Here is a 23081-nt window from a genome sequence, read left to right on the forward strand (position 1 = left end):
ATATTTTGAAGTTCCACTGATGCTCTTCATTTTCTTTGCTGCTAATACTAGACTGTACTGGGCAGTGGATTGTCACTTCATTCGATCATCTCTTTGGGTGGAAGAACAAAGGCAACCCAGGGACACTCTTGATTGTGACCTGCTGTGAAAACTAACAGTTTACTTACATGTTTTACCCATTACTTACCTACGCAAGGACTTCACCTCTGTTATTTGGGAAGTTTTTAAAGCTTTTGGAGATGGATGTCAGATTATGCTATTTCAAAATCTTGATTTACTCTTAGTGTCATGTCTGTATACCTACTGACATCATCAAATAACTCAGTAGTGTTTGAAGTACAACTTCCCTTTATAGAAGTTTTGTTGGCTCTTTAGTAATACATTATAATTCTTTAGGCATCTGGTAATTCTGTTCTTTGTATTTTATTTGCCCAGTTATGAGCTTTCTGACTTGCTGGTTTATGAGATGGACTCAAGTTGTGCCAGGGGAGGTTTAGACTGGATATTAGGAAAAACTCCACTAGAAGGGTTATCAAGCACTGGAACAAGCTGCCGGGCAAGTGGTTGAGTCACTATCCCTGGAGGTATTTGAAAGACATGTAGATGTGGCATTTAGAGACACCATTTAGCTGGTAGACTTGGCAGTGCTGGGTTTACAGTTGGAAAAGACCCTTAGAGATCATTTGAGTCCAACCTAAATTATTCTATCATGCCATGTATGCCTTTAGCATATAACCTAAGCAAGCATATGCCATTGCCGATTGGGTGTTTTGATGATTGGCATTAAGTTTTGCCCCTTTCCTGTGCTCTGGTCTTGAGGTAATTATAATTAGGTCAATGACTTCTTCATAATCAGTTGTATGAATCTCAAGTTCCTCTCAGTTTTTCTTGTTACTTTGATTTTTTTTTTTTGTCCCTGTCAACAAGAGACTGTTATTACAAGATGTTTTATTTTCTCCTTAAACTGATCATATTATGACTGGGTCCTGTAGGCCTTCTGAGGAGTAGGAGAGGCTGCTCCTTCCCTGGCATCAACTGAACTATCTTGGCAGAGAGAAGGTCCTAGAGAATGTATAGAATATAGCGGACCATCATGGCAACAAGCTGGGAGCTTGTAGCTTAAGCTGGAAGGTGAGTTAAATGGGAGAGGAAAAAAGGAATGGAGAGAAAGAAGGGTTAGCTGCTCAGCCTGAGGAGTTGAAAATGAAGACCTCTGTAGATCGGACTGTACAGAACTCACAGGTAGTATTTAACTGACTAAAAACAAGCTTGGAAGTGCTATAGTACAATGACTGTTGGAGAAATTTGGTTTATAAACTCACTTCTACCATCTTAGCTATTTATTTTGCAATTCTGCCACTTGTGTGTTCTACTCTGTTGTGGTACCTGGCTTTTAAGCTCAGAATCCTGATGATGATATTTAGAGTTTTGCCATAAAGAGGTTCAGGAGGCTTTGTTTCAAAGCTGTCCGAATTGAGGTCTTGCCACACCTTTTTTTGTTGATGCCTAAATCTGAGGAATTGTTCAATTAATGGCTTATAGTTGTCCTGTGATTTTACTTCATATAATCAGATGTGAAATGAGGTGTCGTGTGTATCTTTGGGGCTTATATTGTAGTCTGTGCTGAAGCAATCAGTCAGAACTTCAGGTATACTTGTGTGCTGCTTTCGATTGTTGGTAAAATGTATTTAGCAAGGTAAAACTTAGCCCTAAGGAAATAGTCTAACAACTCTTCTGCAGGCTGGACCATCTTCTTCAGCATCACTTGTTGTCTTCCTCCTTTTTTGTCAGTTCTATGCTTGTTTTATGTGCATTGTGCAAATTCCCCTCAGACTTGACAAAGTTTTGTCTTGAGATGCCAATTCATATGTGTCTTGACTCTAACAGACGTATATTCCATAGGCACTTGATACCAGTCTGCTATAGCCCTGTCCAAAAACATGCACTCCTCATTCATGCTATCTGGTCCTCTCAGCTGTCTGATATGGAGCTGAGAAATTATTTTGGGCCTTTCCATTTTTTTCCTTAGGTGCCTTTCCCATCTGCACCCTTGTCTAAGTCTCCTGACTCCTGAACAAGTGTGTTGTGCCCCAAGGAAATGGGATTTAATAAGAAACGCTCCATTTATAACTTGTGGTGTTGGGAGTTCTTCTCTTGAAATGCTGGAAGTGTCCAGAGAGCTCTTGAGTTCAGTGCTGATGTGAAATACTGCACTTCAGCAGTGACCCTAGATCAACTTTTGTGCGCAGTCCTCAGAAACAATGGCAGATTGAGTTCTGAATACTTCTGCATTTAGTACCTCACTGCTTGCACAGAGCAGGGTGTTTTCTTAAAACTAGGGCTTCTCAACAAAACATGGGGGTTTCACTGGAGGTAAACTATTTGGTAAATCCAAAAAATATCAGGAGTTTTTGAGGAAGCATTTGTCTGTAAATCAGTCATGTCTGAATTATTGTTGTCATCTCTGGCAAGCACTGTTTGTTCCACAAACCTTTATGGAGTGGACTGAAAATTTGAGGGATCATGGATTTCTTACCTAACCAGTCAATGCTTTGTGCAGTGACACTGCAGGAGAAAAAGCTGTGAGAAACCCATGGTAGTGTGTCCTGAGTAAAATTGCTTCAGTATGATTATTTTGGTTATTGAAATCTATGGTCTTACTTGATGAATATGCCTCTTAAATGGTGACTTTAAGAATGATTGTCCAGTTGTTCAGGAAGGGGTTTTTTTGCTGGCCCAACTTTGTAAGGCCTTTACTTCAGGCTGTCATATACAGTAGCATTTTGAGGGCTGGTACTTGATTTAGTCAGTCATTTTTGGCTCTTTCATACTGTCTGAGGAGATCTTGGCATCTTTTCAGAATCTTCTGAGGAACCAAATAACTTCGAGGAAATTGGTATTAAAGAGAATGTTTTAAAGGCAGTAGAGCGACTGCTTGTTTTCTCCAGGTCTCATCCTAGGTAGGAACAACAGGTTACACACCCTCTGCTTACCTTGTCTGCCTCATTCAACCACCAGCATCACAAACTCGGAAGAACCAGAATAGCCTCTTCTACTGTTGTCTGCAAGAGTAGCTGCTTGGCAGTCATTTGGATGGTGTATTTGAAGAGCTGTTAACTGTCCTCTGTTCTGTGTGGTGCTGTACTTCTCCACCTGCCCTTTAACAACCAAGTAACCTGACTATGTGGCATACAGAACAGTTATGAACTGGATACTAAACAGCTTCATCAGTTGTATGTCTGTAATGGTACTCTGGCATTTTCTTCTCCTTCATTCTCAACCTTACAGATAAAGGCTGTTTTGCTCTGTGTGGCATATGAGTAACCTTGACCTATGAGACTGATTAAGAAGTTTGGTACCAGATAAGTAACTTCATATGAAGTTTTCCAGAGTGCTGGAACAGTTTTATCTGGTTCCTGCAGGAGTTTCCCTCTTACTGGAAATACAGACTGTAATCACCCTTTTCTTTTAAGAAATCCTATTCCTGTATTCTTGACCTTGCAGTTCAGTTGGGTTCCCTAAGTGGTTGCTGTTGTCTTTCTGAATTGTTTCTTTAAGCTGATCTGTAGGGTACTTTTCCTTCTTAAAGTACTGAAGTTTCCTGTTTTGTCTTGCTTTGAGACTTGTGGGAAGCAATAGGATATGGCTGTCTTGTGTCAAAGAAACTCACTAGATTGTCAATGGAAAAGTGAAATCTGGTAAAGATTTTACCTTAATTGTAAAATTCATGGTCCAACTACACCCTGCGCCCCCCACCCCCCAAAAAAAACCCAAAACAAAACCAAAAAAACAACCAAACAAAAAAAGCCACACACACACACACACACCCCCAAAAAAACCCAACAAAACACCAAAAAACACCCAGACCCCTGGTACCTGTTTGGCTTAAAACTCCAGATTCAAATGCTTTTTTTTTGGTTGTTTTTTTTTGGGTTGGGTTTTTTTTTTAGCTGCTTAAAATAAGTACAGCATTTGCACTGGGTTTTTGTTAAGAAACAAAATAGGGACATGATTTTTTTCCTTTTTTGCACAGTATGAAATGAAGAGATATCTCTTATTATTTTTAAAGCAGACTAAAAATTTAGAACTGAGAATCAATGTCTGTCTGGAAATAATGGATGTTTGCTTCTGCTAAGGAAGAGCCAGTGCTGGAATACGGAAGGAACAGCATGTTTCGAAGACAGGATAGCCTACTGTTTAAACCCATCCGCCTTCTGTAAGAGCAGTTGTCTGTTCTCTACGTGACTAAAGTATTCAGAGTCTGGCCTCTAGGTACTTGAAATACGTGTCTGTTTTTCCCTTATGGTGTTCCACCCCCTGCTCCCCAAGTCACAATGACAGTTGTTAGTAATGTGTTTATAGAATAATAAATTTTGTAACTAATCTGTAATTAACTTCTGATTATGTTCTATAAAACATTACTATACATATTATTAATGTATTTATCTCCCAATAAAGTCTCAGAACTGATGTGGTTTCATTTGAATACTATATGAATTCTGTTCTACAGCAGATGAGAATCAAAGTCTCATACTGTGAATCTTACCATTTTGTTCTTTGTTTTGGGCCAGTTAGTGGTTAGGAGGAAGTTTAATCAAAAGTTTGTACAGATGTCTGTTAATTGCTTTAAAAAACAAACAAAAAACCCCACCCAAACACACCTGCTTAATCTTTGAATTGTGTCAAATGCTAAAAGCAAAACCAGGAGACTCTTTTTCCTGTTCTATTCTTATATCTGACATCTTTTATCTGATGAGAGTGCTTAATGTGAAGCTAAAATTTGTAAAGTTTCCGTTTCCATATTTCTGCTTTTTCAATCTCCAGTGGGAAACAAGGGAATTCAGCCTTCTTGATCAAATGTTAAACAATTAGCAACTCATGTGTATTTTTTTCAGTGTATTATGTAAATTCAATAAAAGTGTGCTTAGAAAATGTAGATTACAGGTTGGTTGACCATGACACATAAGCTGAGATACATTACTTACCTACTTTGAGCAATGTCATCTTTTCTTTTATGCACTGAGGTTGTTTACTGATTTGAAATGACAGTTAAGCTAAATTTAGAGTTCTTACAATATAACTGGATTATCTGAGACACTTGCAGTTTTAACCCTGAATTCTAGAAAATCTTTTAGGGAAAGGAGACATGGTTAATAAGTTTTATTTCAAGTGAAGTTTTTACATAGATAAATGTCCAATTCTTGTTGACTTAGTTGACATGTTGCCAGCTCTACATTTTATCTAATTTGTCAAGCCAGGTCTTGGCTGGATACAAAAATGATGGCTGTTTGAGGGGGGTTTGTTGGTTTATTTATTTATAATTTTTTTTAAAACCCAGGTATTCATAAAAACAATCTGTAAGTTAAAGGAGAAAATACATGGCACAGGTATTATAAAATGCAGAACAGTAAGCATGACAAACTTTAATGAACTTTTAGTTTAAAGGTATGTTGCACTCATTTATTGGTAAAATTATGGTATGTCTAGGATTATTATAAAATATTTTTAATCAGCCGGTTTCAGTATGTGTTAATATGTTTGGAAATAAATTCTTCAAAGAATGCAGCACTGAAATTTGTAGGGTTGACAGTTCACTTACCTTGTTACAATTTGGCATCTAGATACAAGGTGCCTTCAGCAGATAAGCAATGTGTCAATTGATTTCAGGGACCACCATTTTAGTGCAGTCTAGTTGCAGATTTCAATCATTCAAACTTTTCTTTAAGTAATAGAGACCAACAAATAGTTTCTGAATAGGAAGGAGTTGGATCTACTGGGAGATAAGAATGACTTCTCATGTTCATAATTTCAAGACAGTTTGCAGTTTGTGGGGAGTAGACAGGTTTGTTGAATGATGCAGATATGATAATTGAAAAGAAACCTCCTGAAAATTCCCATGGAAGTCTGAATCTCCTTAAGTTCCACTTACTTATTAAACTCACTGTTAGGCATCGGTTGCATGGAACGCTTCTGAAGGTTTGGAACTTCGTTAGTTTGCAGTAGACCCATGGTGTTATACAGAAACCTAAGCTTCAGTTTTTCAAAAGTCCATCAGGGTAAGAATTATTTGAGTTAAGTATTTTTTTTCGGCTCATTGAACTGGCGTTTTCTGATAACTGTGTTTTTCTCTTAACAGCTTTCAGCTAGCTCTACCTTAGCAGAAAGCTTCACGTTCTTGGATTTCGATAATCCAGGAACTGTGCCAGACCTATTTGTTCATTAGTTGGCTGCTAGACTTTCTCCCAGATGCTGGTAAGATGTATGGTGCTGCCTAATGGTAAAGCAATGTTGTGACCTATTCATCGTTACAGATTTGCTGCAGACTTCACTTTTTATGATGATTTAGTGATCGTCTGACTAGACCTTCATGTAGAAAAGATGCCTTTGTCTGGCAAACCTAAACATTTTAAGTGAAATAGCCAAACTTTTCAGTCCTCACGCATATTAAAGTTATGGTTAAGAAACAAACACATGCTTCAGGCACATGGTCTTTTGAAAGTGACAGTTCCCAAGTTTTAGTTTTGGGCATTAGTCTTCTTCTGTTGTCAAACAGTTAAATTGATACCAAATCAGGAAGTCATGAGCATTTTTCCAAGCTGGATGTGATCTTCTTTTACCATGACTTACTCCCTCTGATTCTTCTTCTCTAAGGACACAAACTATGAACTGGCCCAAACTATCACCAGCACTGTTCTAAGTAACAGTTCATATCTAGATAACTTTTTGATGTAGCGTCTTGAAAAAAGAAAGGCAGTAGGATAAGCTTCAGTGTTTGAAGAATACTGATACTCACACCAATTCCATCTCTAATGTCCCTGTGTGACATCTGTGAGTACATCACTCTTCAAAGAAAGAAGACTTTCTAGAGAGAACAGAAACTAAGTTCTAGTTACTGTTGCTTAAAAGCATCTTTCCCCGTATACACAGAGCAGCACTGTCACTTCTGAAGTGGTTTCCTTACACCTTTTAAATTATAAATAGCACAACTTTCTCAGTGTCTTGATACTACATTAGAAATTAATTCTAATTTTAATTTTGACAGTGTTTGTTTACAGTAAGAGGTGTCATGTGGGCTCTTCTGTTTACAAGTCTGTAAGGACACTTACTTACTGGTGTAGAACATTACTTTGTAGTGTGGAGATGCTTCATTTTTTATTGAACCTTATTTTTCTTACTGTGATTTATAAGTACTTGAAAAATGGACCTGAACTCAGAATTGATGCTAATCTCAGTCTTAACCCACAAACCTTTTTCTCTTCCCCACCCCACCCCCCCGCCCCACCCCACCCCCGTGTTGGCCACTCTTTTCTTCAAAAGTTTTGAGCAACTGGATGGGGGAGGCAGGACGTTTCCTCTTTTTGTTTTGCCTCTGAGGTGTGCGCAACGTCAGTCTTCCTAGCACTGGAATATCACTCCTGTTTTTGTATTCTGCTTGATGCTTAAAACTGCTTAATATTATAGCTAGTCCTTTTGATCTATATATTTTTTGAAACTATTTCATCACTGTCTGCATTCCCTCAAGCACAGGGTAGAGAGTTGAAAACAAGGATTTTTATCTGAAGTGAAAAGTAACCAGTTAGAACTGAAGCTGTTCTGTAGTCTCATTTCATTTTTGGTCACCCTGTCTCTTCTTTGTGGCAGAGGCAGTGTCTTCAACTACATTAATTCTTGCAGTCAAGATTTGCAGAGGACAAATATCTTTTTAAGTTATGGTTTGGAATTTGTATTGGAGTCTAAATAGAGGATTTCCTCCCTTTGACATTGGAATCTCTGGTATGTTGGTTCCTGTTTGCTCAGGGATCTGAATCAATACGGTAAAGAAAATGAGTGTATTAAGTAAAATGTTTAGAACTTTGTATTACAAGAATACTGGTTTTTTTTTAGTGTTATAAGCAAAAAGTGGATTCAAGCTAGACAACATATTCAACAGAAACCCTCTCCCTACCCCCACTCCCCTATGTAAAATCCAGCCTAAATTACGTCGAAGAATTCTGCAAGAAAAATGAGCATTTTTTTACCTGAGAATCTGGCCAGCATTGCATCAAGTAATGTGTTTTACTGAATACATATTCTGTAGTGACATCAAAACCAGGAAAATACAACACTTGAATAAATTTTTTTTAATCTTTGCTTCTGTTGTCATGATGCCCTATATCTTGAGTATTCTGCCCAGCAAGTTAGTGTTTTTTTTTTTTCTTACCGCTTGTATAAATGGCAAAAAGGTGATTGTTTGAGTGTTTGATTGTTGTTTGTGTTTGGGTTTGTGGGTTGGGTTTGTTTTAAACTTAGTGCTTCAGTGGTTTCATAACCTGGTTAATCCTTTCCCAATTGTTATAGCAGATTAAAAACAAAACAACAGAAAAACAATGAAATCCCTGTTACTTTGAGAATTATGTCAATATAGAAAGAAGACTAAGATTATGAATCCATCCATTGCTGTCAGTATGTGGGTCAGGGGGCAGAGAGGACAGCTGCTGACCTGTGGAAGAAATGGAGAGGCAAAAGAAACAGATGGAGATGTTAACATCTAATTTAAGTTACTCTGTTAAATGCTCTACCCTTATAAAAATGAAAAAAAAACTGTTGTCTTTAAAGACTATCTCCTTTACTAAGCTGTAAGGGAGTTGCTGCTTGTATCCTTAATGGTAGGATAAAGCTAACTAGGTGTAATGAAGAAAAAGATTGAGATAACTATGTAATACTTCTCAAAATTTTGAATTAGTGCTATGTAAAACTGCTAAAATGTTTTCTAAATTGAGTGGTCTGATGCATCAAAGGAACTTGGTGATGTCTGAGTAATAAACAGAGATATTCTTAAGGGGTTTGAGTTTCTTGATGCAATTAATTTTTTTCCTGTCATTTGGAAGCTGGAGACCACTTGTTTATTTGGAGACCAAAAACCCACAAAACTTACAAGCAGATAACCATCTTTTTCAGCAGAACCAGTGACCTTCTGCAGTGTCAAATATGGTGGAATGCAGCATGCAAGCAGCACCTGTAAAATGGGGGTATATACTTCAGAAGGCTGTAAGTTTATGTGATTAGAAACTAAAAGATGACTGAACATGAGCGCAAAGTCCCTTTCTTATGAAAGGGATAACTTGTAAAAAAAGGCAGATGACTTCTTTGCCTTTACTGATTTCTAGTCTTGCACCTGTATTTTAAAATAAATATTGAAACACTGTTGAGAGTGAGTTTGAATAGAAGCAGTTTTCCTTTCAGAGAAACTGAGAGACTTGGTGCTCTGTCTGCCTGGGTTACTGGTTTACAAAAATTAATAAAAGCATTTCTAATGCTTGACAGAACTAATGAAGCTGAATTTTGTCTGTGGTATGATTGTTTAAATCCAAGATAGCTGACTTAGTAATGCAAACCACAAAACTTCCTTCAGGTACACTTCTGTACTGAGCCAAATTAAATAATGCAGTTGTGAAACTATGTAGAATGGGGAGAAGTAGAAGTAAATTTGTCATTTATATAAAACGTTTCTTCAAATTACACTTATTTTTCAAAGGGATCACTTTTTAGTTGAGTGAAAGGGGGCAAAGTTGTAAGGGGGGGGGGGGGGAAATGTCTTTTAAGTCATTGCTCTGGTAAGGAAGAACCAAGCTTGGTGTCTTAACGCTTATATATTTTCACATATGAAGGGAAATTCTTACTTCTCATGTTAACTTCAGTTATGTCAGTGAATTATAGCTCCAGACTTGTGTTGTACCTCGCCATGAAGTTACTACCACTTAAATAAAAGTATATGGGGCAAGGGAGGCTAGCAATTAAGGAGGTCAGCCTGTTGGTTAGGGCAGTAAACCGGGGTGTGCAGGAGTTGTTTTTTTGGTCCTTACTTGCCCATAGTTTCTTTCCAATGTGGTCTTAGTTTCTGAGGCTCCTCATACAACCAACTTACATAATAGTCCCCATTGATTAAGAAATACCACCTCAAAATGTGAATATATGAAAACTAGATGACAGTGTTCCTGTGGTCAAAGGAAAATGCAGAAGCAGCAACTGAAATTTTCATTGTAATAGAGTCTCTTTAACAACTAGATAAAGTAACACTAACTACTATTATAGAACACTAAAAAATAAAAAAGGAAGTTTCACTTTAATGCTGCGTCTGGCAGTGCTGTGCCCAATCTCATTAAATGTAATCCTATTCTTTGGATTTTCCTAATTACATTTTAAAGACCATTTGTTAAATTTTACAATCCTCTAAGAATTGAAATCAGTAATTCTGAACCTACTTTCACATTAGTTTTGATTTAAAAAGCGGCATTAATGGGCTAAACTCCACACTGCTTAGAACATGCACGTTTTTTCTACTGTAACTTTTCATTCCATTTACTCTGCTTAGAATATTGAATAAACTCCAAAATAAGGAGACATAAATCTTCCTTGCTGATGCATGTTACTTAAGAGCCTTCTTTTAAATAGGAGGAGGGGCAAGGCCTGATTTTACTTAAGCTAAATAACAAGTGATTTGGACTTCAGTAAACCAACCTGAACTACCGTAATTCAGATGTGATTCTTGGTATATAGTAAGCCACAAAGTGGAGGGAAGATTCCGACCTATGATTCTGCTGTGGTGCCTCCAGAGGCTTGTACGGCTTTAAGCTAAAAGTCTCATTTCATTGTAGTAAAAATGTACACACTTGGCTTGTCCTTCAAAGTGGTGCGTAGCAGTCTTACCCTATGCTTAACTGAGGGTATGCTGGAGAAGAAGGGAAAAAGCAGAACTTAATTTGCATGCACCTGGTATTTTCCAAATTCCTTAAGACATACTTATGAGGGAATATGAAGCCTTCTAATGGGTAACCTTTCAGCATTAAGATGAAAAATAGAGCAGTAAATATGAATCGGATGAGTGGTATTGTTAAGCATCTCCCTCTTCAATTTAAATTTTGTCTGTCTATATAAGTAACATTCATCTACCATTTCTGGTATGCATCCAGAGATATGAATAAAACACTCTTTATGGCTTGGAAAAACATCAAACCAAAAAGTGAATTTATTAAAGTTTGCACTGAAAGCTTTTTATCAGTTCCTCTGCTCATACTTCCCTACAGCGGAAAAAGCTGCAGCAGACCTGTGGAGGGGGAGCAAGTACCAGTGAAGGGTTTTTCTAGGTGGATTATTGTGAGGTCATTGGTGTGATAACAATTTGAATTATAGGGTTTTCCTTCACCAACAAAAAAAACCCACACATGAAACAACAAAACAAAAACCCAAAAAACAAACTCGGTGGCTGCAGCATGACAGCTAGTTACATGGATCCCCAGTTACCCTGTTACAAGTGACTAGACAAGTATCTGTATATGCCCCTGCATCAATTGTATTTATACTTTTCCTAAGTTTTATAAGGACCCTCACTGAGATTTAGTAGTATTGTGTTCTAGCACTGAGTAGAGCAAAGAAAAAGTTGGGGTTTGTTGTTTGTTTTTTTTTTTTTTTACTAAAAAGGATCAAATTTTAGTGAAATGTCTCAAATGCAGTGACTTTTAACAACTAAAAAAGCCTTGTAGCTAAAGCTGTAGAATCAGATTACTTCTGAAACAGAAACATGTAAATAGAAGTGGAAAAAAGACTACTTGTGAAGGAATGAAGAGTCAAAGGTGGATGGAAATATGTCTGCTTTTATGGAACTGTTTTTCAAAAGAAGATACAAATACTGGAGTTAGTATGGTCATAAACAGGACTAGGGGAATAAAGTAATTAGTATGATGTAGCATACACCAAACCTATCAAAAACATTCTAATATAGCCTGTACATATACTACTGTTCTTTTTCCCAACTGTACTGTAATTACCTCTATTATCCTCAGACCTGCCAAGTGGTGCATTTGAAAGCAGTACTCAAATGTCAGTTTGCATTTATTGCATCATATTTATTCTTCTTTGGTTTTCTCCTAACACATAGTCTGAGTCATTTGAACAGACTTATTGAAAGCATATATGCAGTCTCCGTTGTGATCACCTAGAATATGTGGGGAGGGAAGGATGAGGAGAGGTGCAGTTTGAGCAGGTGTTGAATTGGGATCGCTGTGAGGCTGAAATAACTTTTGTCTCAGACATTATGGACATACAACTTTTCAAAAAACAATAGCTAATGTATAGCTAAACCTGTTTGACTTCAATTTGTATTGTCTTTCCTGAATACTTCTGTAAGCCTGTATAAGGTGCACAATCTGGGAAGCTTCCATGGAATGTATCCATTTAATCTTTATTCTGTTTTATTCGTAACAAATAATTTTACAGCCTGTACTGTTCATATGTGGCAACATACACTTCCTAATGTACATAGGCTTTTAAGATGTGACAGACACTAAATAGTTTACAGTGATAAAACATTATGGAAAACAAATCATTAAGTTCTATGAACACTTGAACAGTAGTTTCTCCTGAAGAAGACTTTATTTAAAAGTTGTGAAGGCAGTCTGAAGAATTACTTTTGTTTTAATAGTCCTGTTTTAATACTCTCTTAAATCTGAGTGAACTTCTGTAGACAGATAACATGCTGGAGATAATTCACAGAATAACAGTTTGTGGCAATTACTCTTACCTGTATTGTGTTGGTTTTTTTTACTTTATAAAGAGTCAGTAGGATAACCCACGAAAAACCTTGCTATAGGCCTTTGGCCTATTTAAGACTTCTCTGGTCTAGACAAGACAGACAGAGGTAGGACTGCTGCACTCCTTTGCACCCCACCTCCTGGGTGAGGGGTGTAAGTCAGAGACCGCTAAGCGAAGGGCCATCATTCAGCTACACGGGTTCCTCGCTTCCCTTGGGATCTTAAATTCCATCTAGTGGCTGCTGTGACCACGACCACTGTTAACTGTCAGGTCGCTGATCAGTTCTTCCTTGGTAAGTAGCAGGTCTAGCGGAGTGCCACCTCTATCGAGCTTGTCCACCACCTCAGTCAGGTTTGTCCTGCAAGCGCTATAGAAATCTCCTGGGTTGCTTGTGTGACACCATGTTGAATTCTCAGCAGATGTCAGGGTGAATGGTATTTTTCATGAGAGCTAAGGCCTGTGATTGTGCTGCACTTTTTCTTGTTGGAAGGCTTTGTCTACTTACTTTTGTTTGGACAGTCTCTAACAGCTGTTCATCATGATGTTCCCCTGGATCCTGACCCATGGATTTTCATCTGTCCTGTAGCCTGTTCCACGCTCCATTTGTTCAAGTTTTTTGCATAAAGTGTAAATGCTGTCCTTGTCTTTCTAGTTTCTCCTTTCTTAAAAGCCGGTATCCACCCACTGCAGTTCTCCAGTTGTGTGAACTGTCTTGCCATACCACGTACTCAACAGTAAAATTATTATGCTCTGCAGTTTGATTCCTGTGATGAATACATTCATACACAGTTACTTCAGATGTGTCCCTGCTTATGCCACTTTTTCAGGGGGACTGCAAGATCCTCACTGTTGAGTTGTCTTGTGCATTTACCCTCTCTGCCATTCTCTTGCTTTCTAGGCTTCAGTCTCAACTTCCTGGCAAAGCTAGTTTGAAGCCCTCCTTATGAGACAAGCCTGTTGGCAATAATGATCTACATTATCAAGTGGGTCTTATCTCTCTCAAGCACTCTTAGTTTCTCAGAGGATCTTAATGCCTTTAAGAGTTGAAGTTCTGCCTGCAGCCATGTTGTTAGATGTTGATCCACAGGATGTGTTTGCTCCTGTCGGAGCCTTTCCCCTGGATCAGCACTTGGGCTCAGGTGTCATTCACTGTTTTCCCTGGACACCTGTAGTTAGCTTTGATCAGCTGAAGATGTCCTTCGGCACTATCATGGTGGCCATGTACATAAGACTAATATTGCAGTGGTCAGATGAGTTGTAAGAGTTTCTCTGCAGCACTTGGACCACAGCCAAGCAGCAGAGCTTTTAAGACAGCCAGTCTGGCTGTTGTGCAGAAACCTTCATCCCACTGGGAATTTGCAATTACTGCCACCCATTGCTTCCTTTTAGTGACGTTGGCTGCGACCCATGAAGCGGGCTTAGCTTCCGGCAGTGCTTGTTCCTTCTCACCTCTTTCCTGGGCTGCATGCTTTTCCAGCACCTGAATAGCTACCAGTGGAAAAACAGAGCCCCTTCCTATTGCTGCAGGTCACAACTTCCAGCTTCACGGGTCCTGCGAGTCCTCATCCTAGCCCTGAGTGAGGAAAGCAATAGATTTGGTAGAGGATGGTCATGGGGTGGGGGGAGAGTTAATGTAGGGAAAAGAACTGTTCACAACTTTGTTCAAGAAAGCAAACTGTGGAAACTTTTAATTACATTAAGAGACTAACATAAATGTCTCCTTATGAAGACTGTTGGAGAAACCTGACTTGGATCACAAAAGGTGTCAGTAATGAAGAAAGTCAGTAATGAAGAAATCTTTTTTACATAAAGATACAAGAAGTAAAACAAGTAACATAAATTTAATAGAGGTAAAGGGATTTTGACAGATTGGGGCATTGCAAATTAATAAACCCAACAATGTTTCTTTTCAGTTTGTAGCTAGAAAGAGTCAGGGCTCAAGAAACAGTAGTTTTGAAGGGTAGTTTGGAATCAAGGAGGCAATTGGCCGCCAAGAGATACAAAAAATTCTGTAAATTTATTTAGAGTGATTTTTTTTTTTTTAATTATTTATTATTATTGGTACATCACAAGAGGTATAAGCCAAAGTGTATTTCTTACTGGCATCTGTAGGCTCTTCAGGCTCTGAAGAGTTCCAAAACTACTACTAGCATTTACTTATGCATACTGTCTCGTGAGGTAAAACAAAGGTTTATTGAAATGCCCGTGTTCAGGTGGTTACATTTAATGAAACAATGCCAGCATATATTCATCAGTAGTTTTACTAGAAAGATTTATCATCCTGTTTAGGCTAATTTAAAATTGTATCGATCCCGCTAAAAAGCAGTGGAAGAACTTTGTAGAGAACTGCACAGCGTGGAAGTAGTATGCATCTTTTCTGGGAAAACTTTAGAATACAGATAGAAAAATATTTTCTCTACATCATTAGGTTGTACAACTAATCCTACTTATAAAAGAAAGGACTCATTATCCAAAGGTGAGGAAGTAAAAATGGGGAAGTTCTGAGGACTTGTAAGAGAAACATCACTTTGGATGGGTTGGATGGAACAATGTTTGGTGAACGAGCAGAGGATTGGGTTGGTGTATCCTTTGCTCAGGGAAAAAATCCACAGTGTGCTAACCACCATCTTTTCCATACATCTCGTATTAGCCTGTTTGGAAATTGCAGGGCTGTTTTTTGTGTGCTCATGTTTTTGCATAGGCCGGAGCAGATAGTATAAGTACAAAAGTCAAGGCAGAAACAAGTAACACCCTCCAGACCTGGGGCAGGGGGAAGAGGGTAGGCACCCAAAAAACAAGGAGGTTTGGGGTGCTGACTGGAATGGTAAATTATACCGTTCCTTATACTTCATTATACTAGGGTACATACAATCTAACCCAAAAGTAAATTTCATTTTTTGAAAGTACTATGTTGTGTTGCCTTAGAGAGTGTCACAGCTGATGAGCAAATTTTATGATTCTGAATGATGTTGTTTGAGGTTGGTTAGTTGATATTGGTATCTTTTATGTGATATAAAATAGTCTTGCAAAGTACCACAAAATAGCTTTATCTTTAATATAGGCAGGTCTCAAGTATGAAGAATAAGAACCTTCAAATGCTGCTTGGAGTTATCCTCTTAGTTGAAAATAAGCTTATTATTTGTAAGGAGAAAAGAAGGGGCACTTGGAAGCTGTTTCTATATTGAACAAAACTACTGTTATGTTGATATAAATTCTCACCATATTTCATCAGTTGCTATACATCTGGGTTTTTTTGTTGATGTTTTTGCTCTTCTTCTTTAATCACTTGGTTAGCTCTGTGTCTCTTCTCCCTTATTACACTATGTGATTTTTGCCAAATACCTGAACAGACTAGCTGGTAAATCTGGAAAATAATTGGATTTCTCTAATCCTCAAATTTAAAATGTTTTTGTACAGATATGGAGGATATCAGAAGCAAAATGAGCTTTATTTTTGTATTTGTATAAATATTAGACTATTCAAATTATGTAATTTCAGATGATCATAAATGAGAAGTTTCCAATTTTGAAGTTTCCCCCCCCCCTTGTTTTTTTCTCTCTTCCCCCTAACCCCTGTTTTATTTTTCAATGCAAAAGACAGACTACTTCACTTGTGTAGAGCTGTGAGGCTAATCCTCCCACCTTTAAGATTCTGTGGTAGTTATTTTAAGTCTAATGAGGTTGTTGGGGCATGGCTTAATAGGCTGATTGTGTGCAGATGGCAGTTGCCTTATCTTATATTTATCTTCTAATTCTGTTGAATAGTGCTGTAGTGGAAGGAGTAAATATTTGTGTGATAAATGTAACAGTCCTTGGAATTGCTCTCAGAATTTGAGAATACTTGTTGCCAGTGTTCTCGAATCTCATTTCTTTTAAGAAACTTTTGATTTACTGTTTTAAATGTTTCTTTTGTCTCCAGGTTTTGAAAGTATTTTAGAAGGGCTTTATGGACCAAGGCTACGAAGAGACCTCAGTTTATTTGAAGGTAAATGAGCCAGCTTTTAGTGCAATTACCTTAATTTATTACCTTTTCTTTTAGTTAAAGGTAGTTTAAAGTGTATATTCTAAAAAGGAAATATTCAACTGTTTTTCTTTCTAATCTTTATTTCGTTATGTTCTTGTCAATACTGAGCATAGGCAAAACGCTAAGTAAAATGATACCTAGGTTTTGCTCCTATGCAGGGAAATTTTGGATTAGCTAAGTTTCCTGTGAAGCTCTCATGAGAAAGATTAAGTATTCCAGAAAAGTAAATCTCCTACTTTGTTTTTTGGACAGCTTTTAGAAAGGGAGGACAAGCTGCTCAGCTTCCTATTGGCATTAATTGGGAAAAGGAAGGTAATGAACACTAGTTTGGTCATCTTGTAGTGGTCGAGAAATTTTAAGCTTTTAATATATTTTTTTACATCTTTATGTATAAATTAAGCTTTATTTTTATTTTTTGTGTATCTATAAAAAGTATCTCTATATTTGAGTGTGTGTTTGTACATATAAAAATGTATATTTTTCCTTACCCTTATAAGACGTAGCCTTATTCCAGATGGTTTGGGGTTTGCTGGAAAGCTGTCAATAACACTTGAATCCTTGGTTAAGTATGAAATGATTTGTCCATCTTTAACAGAAGCAGAGAAGCAAGATCCAGCACAAAATTGCTTTGAAGTGTTGAAAGAAGTCTTGTGCCTAATTCATTTTCACGGCTTTAAAAAAAATGTTGTTTCTGTTACCGAACCTTCAAAATGTTCCATTCCATTTAATTTCTTTACATTATCTGACAGTGTAATTTGTAAAGCTTGTAACTTACATACTGCTAGTACATGAGGCAGAGTGACATATACTGTTAGGTTTGCTTAAATAGGTTTGAAATGATTGTGTTAACTAGGTTATGGTTTTGGTCTCTTCATGTTTTGCAAGTTCTGTGGCCTGTATCATATGCATAAGACTATATTTTCAAGGGGAGGGGGGAGAACTCCAAATAGTACTTTACCGATGTTTTAAGAATGCTTTTTGTGGCTTACAAAGCTAAGCATGCCACTAGTCAGACTTAAAAAACATTTAAGAAACATGTAAATTTGGGTTAAAGCTTATTTTCATGTGTAGTACTCCCATCTGCTGTGATAAGTAAGCATATTACTACTCGGGAAAAGAAACAGGGCATTGTTATAACAGTGTACAGTATCTGTGTTTTTTTTCTGGTTGTAATTCCAATGGTTGCTGTGTATTGGGCTTTATATTGATTAGTGATCAAAGCTTTATTATTCTTTTGCATCAAAAGGTTTACCTATTGAAAGAAAATTCAGGACTTTTTGGTGTTTTTTTTTTTTTTCTTTTGTGTAAGAAGGCAGAAGGTACTGTGCTAATGACCAGAATATAAGAGTTACAGTTAAAGGAGCCTGCTAGTACACAATAAGGTTTTATATTGCTTCTCTAGAGGTTCTGCATGTATATATTTGAGTGGTCTTACAAGAAAAGTTTTAGCTTATTTGCCTTAAACTGTTGAAGATTTCTTGTAAACTTTTTAAGACCTGCTATTTCCATTGCTTGTAGAGGACCTTTGCTATTTGATGTCCCAGTGACTTTGTCCTGCAAATTAAATTCATGTTTACCTGTAAAGTTTTAAAAACCTGATTTTTTTCCAATTTGTAAGAATATCTGTAAGTAGTGTGGCTGAATTTTTAAACAGTTAAATCCTGTTTCCATGTTTGACACATCTGTAAAATTGATTTTACTTCTGGAACAACTGCAGAAGAGATGATCTGTTAGGTTGGGATGACCACCTTACCTTACTATTTTTCATTCATTTTTATAGAAATAGTATCTGTAATTTCAGTAATGCCATTTGAAATATCTGTGTTTTCTAGAAACACAGTAGAGGTAGCCCTTATAGTGTAGGATGCAAGGCTATTTCTAATACAAGGTCTGATCAGCATTATGAAGATTAATTCAGAACTCTTGAGTAAAATTTGTTATAAATCTTTCCACTGTCATGATTTGAGTGCCACTTTTCACTTTACAGATATTGAAACTAAGACACAAAGTAAATAACTTCCCTTAGTTAAACTATACAGTTGGTAGAATCAAAACCAGAACTCAAGTTTTTAGACTCTTAGCAACATGTTAAAATCACAGCATCTTTTAAGGTGTCATAACCACAGAACCAGTACTGTTAACATGCAGCATTATGCCTCGTTAGCAAGAGTGTATGTTTCCTTGAACAAACCTCAAGAAATTACACAGCTTTCTTATCCAGAACTGTGTGAGAATTGGCTGAAACATATGCCACTTAACCACAGTAGTGTTTTTTCTCTTACATTGTTGGGTTTATCTATTGCTTGTAACATAGGAAAAAACCTAATAATGTTTATAAAATGTAACATGAGTGTATTAACTGATGTTTCCTCCTTAGTTCTGTCTTGAAAAAATATTTGATCTCTAGTTAAAATACTGTATTGTATTATCTCAAAGTTACTTGAGAGAATAATAATTTTTAATAAAAAATGGTAAAAGGTATTCTTTTTATTCTAAAACCTTCAGTTTTACTAGGTTATTTTACTATTCAAAGAAAATATCTTGTAAACCTCAGAAATTATTTCACTGAGAAGCCAAACTAATTAAACTGGAATAGCCACTCATAATAAGTTACCTGAAGATGGCAAAATGGTTTTCATTTTCTTGAAATTTTTATGATGTATATGTAGGATTAGCTTGGGCTTGCTTAAATGGTTCTCTTCATCTCTGTTATTCAGCACCAGTTTTTTTCCTGACAGCTTTGATAGTGGAGCTTCTGGTTGCGAAGGTGTCAGGTTCTGTATCTTGGCATCTGACCTTAGTCATGCTCAGAATGAGCTCAAGGTTTCTGGTGTCATCGGATCCTTAGGGCTTCCTAATCCTTTGCTTTACCCATTTTCAGCTAAGTAGATTCACATGTAAATTGTTATTCTTTACTTAGGGATATTTAGCTAAACTGTTAAAAATATTTTCCTCTAATCATCTGGTGTGTGTGTTTCCTTTTTTGGGATTATATGCTGGGGTTCTGTTCTCTTATAGACAAAGTAAAAACAGTGCCTTGTGGGAGAAAAGCGGGTCTCTTTACCATTCTTTCTGTGCCAGGAAAAAACCTCTTTATACAGGATGAAAGGTTTGTTTGAGGGTATGTTTTATTTTTCCTTAGGTTGTTCTGGAATATTTATTCATATATAAAGTAATAGAGTGAAAAATTTTTAGAAACCTGAATCTCTATTATTGTTCAAGTTTCTATGAAATTAAAAGATGAAAGAATGCAATAAACACCTCAGATATTGTGATGTACTTATTAGGAAGCAGTAGTGCCATATGAAAAGGAAGGGAATGATTTGTTCAGAATTGTCACAAATAGCCTGGAAGTTTATTGGGATGTTAATAATGCAGAAAATACTGGAAAGAAAATGTGAAATAATGGTCTAGTAAATCTAAATATGAAATAGCTTAAAAAATTCAGCCATAAAAGAGGTAAACATGAAATCTGTTCAGTACTACAGATGTCCGTATGTATTTGCTTAATTTGGCATGACTGGGGAAGCAAAGATTAGAATGGCTTAAACGTAAAAAAGGCAGTAGTTCTTGTCAAAGTTCACCGTCTTATTCTTAAAAAATGGAAATAGGTTAACAGCTTTGTACTAAAATACTTTGGTTTCAAGTAGTAATCTGTACTGTGTGTAATATTAAAATGTTCTTTGCACAGTCTTAGCAACTCTTTCTCAAGGGCCAGCTAGTGTTGAATGTTGTCAGCCCATCTTTCATCAGCTGACAGTAAGCAAGATAAAGTGGCGAGGAGAAATGATCATGATCCGAACTTGAATGCAGCTAAGAGAAAGTTTGTGCTGCTTAAAGTGTCGTCTGTGCCTCTGATCTTTCTGAGAACATGATTATCTATATGTAGTTAAAAACGAATACTGGTCTTGGTATGTTTCCTGTGGTGGTGACCCGAGACTGGCATTTGATATATCTGGTATATACCTGCTGTTTGATGGCACTTTTGCTTAGCTCATTGGCATACTTAATGTGCTATGTTGTACATGGTTCATACTACTTTGAATAAATTTAGTGTTATGTTGAGCTGATCTTTCTCAACGTTTACTTTTTTTCGTGACACACAAGGATTGCTCTCTAATTAGACTTTTAACAGTGGAACTCCAGGATTCCGAGGCAGAAGAGTTTATCTGAAAATATAAAACCTGTGTTGGAGTTACATGCAGAATCCCAACACTCATAAGTAGGTTTATTGTAGTTGCAAAGAAAACTGAAAATATGAATGTATAATCATTTAGGCTGGAAAAGACCTTTGAGATTTAGTCCAGCTGTTAACCTAGAACTGCCAAGTCCATCAATAAACCATGTTCCTAAGCACTGCACCTACGTGGTTTTTAAACACTGCTAGGGATGGTCATTCCACCACCTCCCTGGGCAGCCTCTTCCAATGCTTGACCACCCTTTCAGTGAAGACCTACTTCCTAATGTCCAATCTCAGCTTTCCCTGGCATAACTTGAGGCCGTTTCCTCTGGTCCTGTCATTAGTTATCTGGGAGAAGAGACTGATCCCCACCTGTCCACAGCCTGCTTTCAGGGACTTGTAGAGAGTGATAAGCTCTGAGTCTCCTCTTCTCCAGGCTAAACAAACTCAGTTCCCTCAGCTGGTCCCCATAAGACTTTTGCTCCAGACCCCTCAGCAGCCTCTTTGCCCATCTCTGGACACGCTCCAGCACCTTCATGTCTTTCTTGAAGTGAGGGGCCCACAACTGAATGCAGGATTTGATGTGAGGCCTGACCAGGGCTGAGTACAGGGGGATGATCGCTGCCCTTGTCCTGCTGGCCACACTGTTTCTGATACAAGCCAGGATGCTCCTGGCCTTTTTGGCCTCCCGGGCACACTGCTGGCTCATATTCAGCCAGCTGTCAGCCAGCAGAAAGAGTAGTGTGGTTTTTTTCATCTATGGACATCTGAAAGGAATGGTTTCAACAGGCTGGGACAGCTAGATTAATTCAGAAAAATAACTCATTATCCTCTGTTACTGTCCAGTTAAGAAAAATCTTGTATCTGTTTTTGATAATCAGCTGTCAACCTGTCAAAACTGCTGGTTTGCATCCCTGGAAGCATATAATACATTGCTAATACAGAATTCTGCTTTGAATTAGTATTTTAGAGCTCAGCAAGCTACATTTAAATAATAACAGAGTTACTTGGCTTATATTTGCACTCAACTTAAGAACCTAATTTTTTCAGATTCATTTTATTTTGGATGGTGCCTTTGTGATAGTATATTTTTAAGAAAGAAAAAGCTCAGTGGTTTGGGGTGGAAGGAAGGTGTGGGAAACAACCCTGAAAACATCGAGGTTGGAGAAGGAAGAGGGGAGAGGAGGTGCTCCAGGTACAGAGCAGAGCTTCACCTGCAGCCCATGGAGGATCACATTGGAACAGATATCCACACTACAGCCCATGGAGGACCCCACACTGGAGCAGGTGAAGATGCCCTGAAGAAAGCTACAGCCCAGGGAGAGCAGGCTCCTGGCAGGAGTCACAGCCCATGGAGAGGAGCCCCTGCAGGAGCAGGTTTTCTGGCAGGAACTGTGGACCTGTGGAACAGTCTTTCCCTGAAGGACTGTGCCCTGTGGAAAAGACACACATGATCAGTTTGTGAAGAGCTGCAGCTGTGGGAAGTACCCACGCTGGAGCAGTTCACGAACGCTTGTCACCCATGGGAAAGGCCCCACTCTAGAGCAGGGGAAAAATGTGAGGAGGAAGGAGCAGCAGAGAGGAACTGTTGTGAACTTGAGAGCCCCTTTTCCTTGTTCTCTTCCTGCTGTTTGGGGTGGGAGAGGAGGTAGAAGAGTCAGGAATGAAGGGTGAGGTTGAAGCCTGGCAAGAAGAGGTGGTAAGGTGATTTTAGTTCTGCCTTTCCCAATATGCAAATCTATTTTTGTTGGTAATAAATAACTTCCCTCAAGTTGAGCCTGGCTCACCTGTGACAGTAACTGGTAAGTGATCTCCCTGTCTTTATCTTGACCCACAAGTTTTCCCATCTTATTTCCCCAGCCCGCTCTGTCGATGGGGGTGCAAGAGTGTGACTGGGTAGTGGTAGCAGCCAGCTGAGGTCAACCTACCGCAGTGTGTTATTGAAAGCAGATAATCTCAAGAACCTGCCTACCAGAACTATGGTTGTGACTTAATGGCACGGGGAAAAGGAGGAACCATAATTGGTAATTCATAAGGGGTGGGGGGGGGGAAGTTGTCTAGGTTGTTGGCACATGAACAGGATAGAGAGGACCTTGGTGTTGTAGGTAACAGGTTCATATTCACCTGCCAAAATGCTGCAGCGATGATTGACTCATGATGATCATGACATGATGACAGAACCAGGATACTGTAGGAAAAGTACTGTCTACAGTTTAAGTAAGTCTGGTGCAAATGTAAAAGAAAGGCATCATCTTGACATCTTGGTCACCTGTGTTCAAGAAACAGGTGTTCAGGTGAGAATGGTACAGAA

At 37.9% G+C, this 23081-nt stretch overlaps 1 protein-coding gene across 11 annotated transcripts in view; it reads left to right on the forward strand.

The window, feature by feature from the left end:
• The window catches only part of LCORL (ligand dependent nuclear receptor corepressor like), an 85484-nt gene that overhangs the window by 11582 nt on the left and 50821 nt on the right, over positions 1–23081 (forward strand). For 6 of the 11 annotated variants that reach the window (XM_040588611.1, XM_040588652.1, XM_040588675.1 and 3 more), the window contains exon 2: positions 16486–16551. In XM_040588611.1, coding sequence (XP_040444545.1) covers positions 16486–16551 — 66 coding nt within the window. Of the gene's footprint in view, positions 1–16342; positions 16369–16485; positions 16552–16842; positions 16903–23081 lie in introns of those variants that run through there. The other 5 variants (XM_040588600.1, XM_040588590.1, XM_040588644.1 and 2 more) reach the window with 2 other exon arrangements.

This window comes from Falco naumanni, chromosome 1 (genome assembly GCF_017639655.2).
Source record: "Falco naumanni isolate bFalNau1 chromosome 1, bFalNau1.pat, whole genome shotgun sequence".
Classification (NCBI taxonomy): Eukaryota; Metazoa; Chordata; class Aves; order Falconiformes; family Falconidae; genus Falco; species Falco naumanni.